The following is a 6,000-nucleotide window of genomic DNA, read 5'->3' on the forward strand; positions in this document are numbered from 1 at the left end:
ATCGCATGCCAGTGCCCATGTTGTGAAACCACAGAAATGGCCGCTTGTCTCTCAAACAAATTGCGGTCGTCTGGAAAAATCATCTGAAAAATCTCGAGGTGGGTTCCGGGCATATAGCATTTGGGTGATAAGCCTTCTTCAGACTTCGTCAGGAATTGAGTCTGCAAAAGACTTATTAGCCGAACCCTTACTCTTTTTCTTCCAAGTTAGCAGTACAATACTCTACTGCTAATACTAACTGTCAGTCAGAAAGGCTTGCATTTACATGGTAGCCAAAAACAGATTAGACCATAGATTCCATAAAACACTGAATTATGGCCTTTCCAGTCGATGTTTGGATATTATCAATAGTGATGGTCATGTCTAGGAGAACTCATGCAGAGGCATGTGATTTGTTTGATGAGCTGATTTGTTGTGTGATCACATCCTGTTTTAGCACATGATCCTGACTAGCAAATCAGAAACTTACATATCTATCATCTGACCAAACTGATCACATGCTTCTCCATGACTTCTCCTAGACATGATCATCACTAATCAGAGACGTACCTATCTATCACCTGACCAAACCGATCACATGCTTCTCCATGACTTCTCCTAGACATGATCATCACAAATTATCAATCCAACAATGATCAGGAAATGCTGTTCAGTGTGTGCTGCTGGGAGATGCATTTGCAGCATGTGGTCACTGACCTATCCAACCAGATTATTGCTGCAGTCAGATCTAACATCAAGCAACACAATGCAGTCAACAATGGAAATTATGGATACTTGGAATATATTGATTTTGTGATCTACTAGAAAAGGCACAGTGTATGGATACATTTATGTCCATACTCCAGTCATGATCTAATGTCCCTACCATAGTCATGGTCTGTTGTCCCTATCATAGTCATGGTCTGTTGTCCCTACCATAGTCATGATCTAATGTCCATACCATAGTCATGGTCTGTTGTCCCCACCATAGTCATGATCTAATGTCCCTACCATAGTCATGATCTAATGTCCCTACCATAGTCATGATCTAATGTCCTTACCATAGTCATGATCTAATGTCCCTACCATAGTCATGGTCTGTTGTCCCTACCATAGTCATGGTCTGTTGTCCCTACCATAGTCATGATCTAATGTCCCTACCATAGTCATGGTCTGTTGTCCCTACCATAGTCATGGTCTGTTGTCCCTACCATAGTCATGGTCTGTTGTCCCTACCACAGTCATGATCTAATGTCCCTACCATAGTCATGGTCTGTTGTCCATATCATAGTCATGATCTAATGTCCCTACCATAGTCATGGTCTGTTGTCCATATCATAGTCATGATCTAATGTCCCTACCATAGTTATGATCTGTTGTCCCCACCATAGTCATGATCTAATGTCCCCACCATAGTCATGATCTAATGTCTCTACCATAGTCATGGTATGTTGTCCATATCATAGTCATGGTCTAATGTCCCTACCATAGTCTAATGTCCCTACCATAGTTATGATCTATTGTCTCTACCATAGTCATGGTCTAATGTTCCTACCATAGACATGGTCTCATGATGTCCTTACATAGTCATGGCCTAATGTCCCTACCATGGTCTCATGTCCCTATCATAGTCATGGTATGTTGTCCATATCATAGTCATGGTCTAATGTCCCTACCATAGTCTAATGTCCCTACCATAGTTATGGTCTATTGTCTCTACCATAGTCATGGTCTAATGTTCCTATGATAGACATGGTCTCATGATGTCCTTACATAGTCATGGCCTAATGTCCCTACCATGGTCTCATGTCCCTATCATAGTCATGGTATGTTGTCCATATCATAGTCATGGTCTAATGTCCCTACCATAGTCTAATGTCCCTACCATAGTTATGGTCTATTGTCTCTACCATAGTCATGGTCTAATGTTCCTACGATAGACATGGTCTCATGATGTCCTTACATAGTCATGGTCTAATGTCCCTACCATGGTCTCATGTCCCTATCATAGTCATGGTCTATTGTCTCTACCATAGTCATGGTCTAATGTTCCTACCATAGTCATGGTCTAATGTTCCTACCATAGACATGGTCTCATCATGTCCCTACCATAGTCATGGTCTAATCATAGTCATGGTCTATTGTCTCTACCATAGTCATGGACTAATGTCCCTACCATGATCTCATGTCCCTATTGTACCATAGACATGGTCTCATAATGTCCCTACCATAGTCATGGTCTAATATCCCTACCATGGTCTATTGTCTCTACCAGAGTCATGGTCTAATGCCCCTACCATAGTAGTACCTGGAGGAAACCCACTCAAACATAGAGAGAACATAAAAACTCCATACACAGTAGATAAGGTTCCGGATGTGATTCCATTTTGAGATTCCAGTGCTCCAAATAAAACATGATATCCAGATAATGTCACAGATGGAGCACTGCATGCAGGTGTGAGATAGATACTTACCTTATACTTTTTAAACCTAGTTTTAGACAGAATAGAGAGGTATGGAATCTCTTGTGTATGTTGGTTTCCCATCTCCTGGTGAGGTACGGACCAGTGTTAGTTGTGGGAACAGATCTACAGACACCAAATCAACAAAAACTGAGTCAGAAAACACCTTTAATGACTGACTGTACATAGCTTTCTTGGGCCATTACCCCATAACAGCTTCCTGGACGTCACGCCGCTTTTTCAAAGAGCGTGGGGATCTTTGAAAGAGATCCCCCCGCTCTTTGAAAAAGCGGCATGACGGCCACGTTACCGGTGGAGCAGTCCCCCGGAGGTTCTCCTTGGCACCTTACTACTGATCTCCTTACCCTTGGCCTGGCTAAGTATCATTGCTATCTTGCATCTTTTGTGTTTCACTATATTGGTCACGTCTGATCTCACTGAAAGTCCTCATATATAAGGGCTGACGTTAACTGCTTATATATACTGGTTTGATATAGTTCAGTAATCATTATGTATTTTTGTATGTGTATTTTTCATATTCACTCTTATGCACTTTATTAGCTTTGATACATGAACCTGGGTTCTTGGCCCAGGATAGCTCATTATTGAACTTCCTGATGGCCATCAGAGATATATCATTTATGAGTTCGTTCTGTCTACCTATATATATGTATATGTGTATATCATCAAATTGGATAGATCACATGGGTTTGGTGCCTATTTCATTTTAATTGGTTTTAGATATGTACAGTAGTGTTGCAGGTTAGATAATTAACTTTTTTGTATATTTGCATATATGTGGTGTAGTGCTGTCATTTAAGGGCTGAATTCCTTTCTTTTCATGTAAACTATTACCTGTTAACATGCTCAGCCCTTTTGTTCCCATTTAACCAAAGCATATTTTATGCCCCCAACACAGCATGTGCAGATAGTATGCCCCCCAACACAGCATGTGCAGATAGTATGCCCCCAACACAGCATGTGCAGATAGTATGCCCCCCAACACAGCATGTGCAGATAGTATGCCCCCCAGCACAGCATGTGCAGAAAGTATGCCCTCCAGCACAGCATGTGCAGATAGTATGCCCTCCAGCACAGCATGTGCAGATAGTATGCCCTCCAGCACAGCATGTGCAGATAGTATGCCCTCCAGCACAGCATGTGCAGATAGTATGCCCTCCAGCACAGCATGTGCAGATAGTATGCCCTCCAGCACAGCATGTGCAGATAGTATGCCCTCCAGCACAGCATGTGCAGATAGTATGCCCTCCAGCACAGCATGTGCAGATAGTATGCCCTCCAGCACAGCATGTGCAGATAGTATGCCCTCCAGCACAGCATGTGCAGATAGTATGCCCCCCAACACAGCATGTGCAGATAGTATACTATGCCCCCCAACACAACATGTGCAATTACTATGCTGCTAATACAGCACGTGCAGATAGTAAAAAATGTCTTTATCGCCAGACAGTCAAGCATACTCAGGGGACAACCTGTCGTCCAATTGGACAGCACAGCAGTGTCACCTGATGCGGAATTCGATTGGATGCCAGCGAATGACTGCTCGCTGGCTTCTACACTATGTGGATGGGTGGTGTCAGCACTGCCATTCTATATGCGAGACACCAATATTTAAAGATGTAGCGGACTACGTAGGGGACTGCATTCGGCCAACGGGCCTTAGTTTGAGGACCACTGGTCTAGAAGGTACTATAGTTCCAGCTTGAAAGCAATCAGCGGAAATCATATGCAACTTGGAGATTAGTCAACCAAATCCACTTCCAACCGAATTTGGTTGGCTTAATTTGAAGCTGTACACAGTTGAATGAAATTTGCATACAAGGCAAAGTTATTAGTATCTCATCGACCATCTCCATTCCTGAGTGGTCAGCAGCCAGAGGAAAGTGGCCCGAGCAGGTCCCTCAATGCTGCTTTACTGGCCTGCTCTAACGTACAGAGGAGACAGGACACTCCCACCAATCCATCGCTCACTACATTGGCTACACATAAAATGGAGAATCCTCTTCAAATATTTGATGCTAACATTCAAGTCCGTGCATGACCCAGGCCCCGGATACCTGAAAGATTTGTTGCAACTGCGTCACCCCTCCCACAACATCAAATCAAAAGGATCCAATAACTTGACCACCCCACAGAGTTCAACTCAAACCATTTGGAGCTAGAGCTTTCTGTTATGCTGCTCCTACCCTGTGGAATGCCTTGCCAAGCTTGATCAAGACAGCCCCAACCCTGAACATGTTTAAATCAAAACTGAAAAGTCACCTGTTTAGTCTGGCATTTATGATGACATCACTTTATCACTACTGTTGCTCATACCAAGCAGCTACATCCTCATAGCTACTCGTAATTTAAATGAGTTCAGGCTGGCCGCACCCGGGGGAGGGGGGGGTGTTAACTTACCCAGGCACCAATGTTCTCCATCCAGGCCCCACGTCGCGTTCCGCATAACACCCATGGTTTCTTCTTCAAGGGTTGGAAAAGGAAGCATGGGAGTGAATGGAACGTGACATAGAACGCAATTGGAACACATCGGCGCCTGGGTAAGTTAACCCCCCTCGGCTGCAGGCTGCCTGAACTCATTTAGATTTCAATTTCGAGTAGTTACGAGGATGTAGCTACTTGGAACTATGTACTGATCTGGGACAAGCTTATGCGCTTTGCGTCCTACGGGAAAAATGCGCTTTACTGATGTCTTGTTGCTGTTTTTTTAAGTCTTTCCTGTTCTGACGTTTGTCTTACTTGTTCCTTGCAGCACCGCCTCTTTCACCAGTCCGGCGTTGGCCAATCGCGCCGCGCTGTCTCGGTACATGGAACATTACGGCAGCCAGAGCCTCACCATGAACAGAGGCTGGCCATCCCCGGCTTACCAGGCGGAGCCTCCACAGGAAGGAAACTGGCAGAGGCAAGGCCTTACCGACCCAAACCCCTCCCCAATCCCTGCATGGGATTCCTGGCCACTCCCACCGAGCTGTCAGACCCAGAGAGAAGGGGAGTGCCAACTTCACAGGATATAAACGAGTCTGCCGGCAAAGCAGATACCTAGAGATGGTTCAATGAGATGTAAATAATTCAAATGCAAATTGTACAACTCTTGGAATTAGGCCAATCAAAACTGGCAGGAAGTTTATTGGACCTACAAATTATTTCTATTAAATCAGAATCAGAAATGTTTTAATCACCAAGCATGACTGGGTCGTGCCCGGAATTAGTTTTGGCACATACTGTAGCTCTGAGTAGGGATAGGGGATATAGATAACAGAGCATAATAATAACATAGATAACAAGAGTGCAAATTCATAACTGTAACCACTAGTGCAAATTAAAATTAAGTAAATAGGGTACAGTTCCAACACAGTGTATCATTGGTCAATCGGTACAACAGGAGTGCAACACTGTGTTGGAACTGTACTGTTTATTTGCACTAGTGGTTACAGTTATTTATTTGCACTCCTGTTATCTATGCTATTGGCATGCTCTGTTATCTATACTCCCTGTCCCTACTCTGAGCTTCTGTATGTGCCAAACCCAATCCCGGGCA

At 43.9% G+C, this 6,000-nt stretch overlaps 1 protein-coding gene across 1 annotated transcript in view; it reads left to right on the forward strand.

Annotated features, from left to right (window-relative positions):
• The window catches only part of LOC137561767 (transcription factor SOX-30-like), a 29,984-nt gene extending 24,333 nt beyond the window's left edge, over positions 1–5,651 (forward strand). Inside the window, exon 6 of the mRNA XM_068273123.1 lies at positions 5,215–5,651. Within this exon, the coding sequence (XP_068129224.1) occupies positions 5,215–5,476 (262 nt within the window). The 3' untranslated portion in view covers positions 5,477–5,651. The remainder of the gene's footprint in view (positions 1–5,214) is intronic.
• Positions 5,652–6,000: the final 349 nt, after the last annotated feature.

This window comes from Hyperolius riggenbachi, chromosome 3, assembly GCF_040937935.1.
Source record: "Hyperolius riggenbachi isolate aHypRig1 chromosome 3, aHypRig1.pri, whole genome shotgun sequence".
Classification (NCBI taxonomy): domain Eukaryota; kingdom Metazoa; phylum Chordata; class Amphibia; order Anura; family Hyperoliidae; genus Hyperolius; species Hyperolius riggenbachi.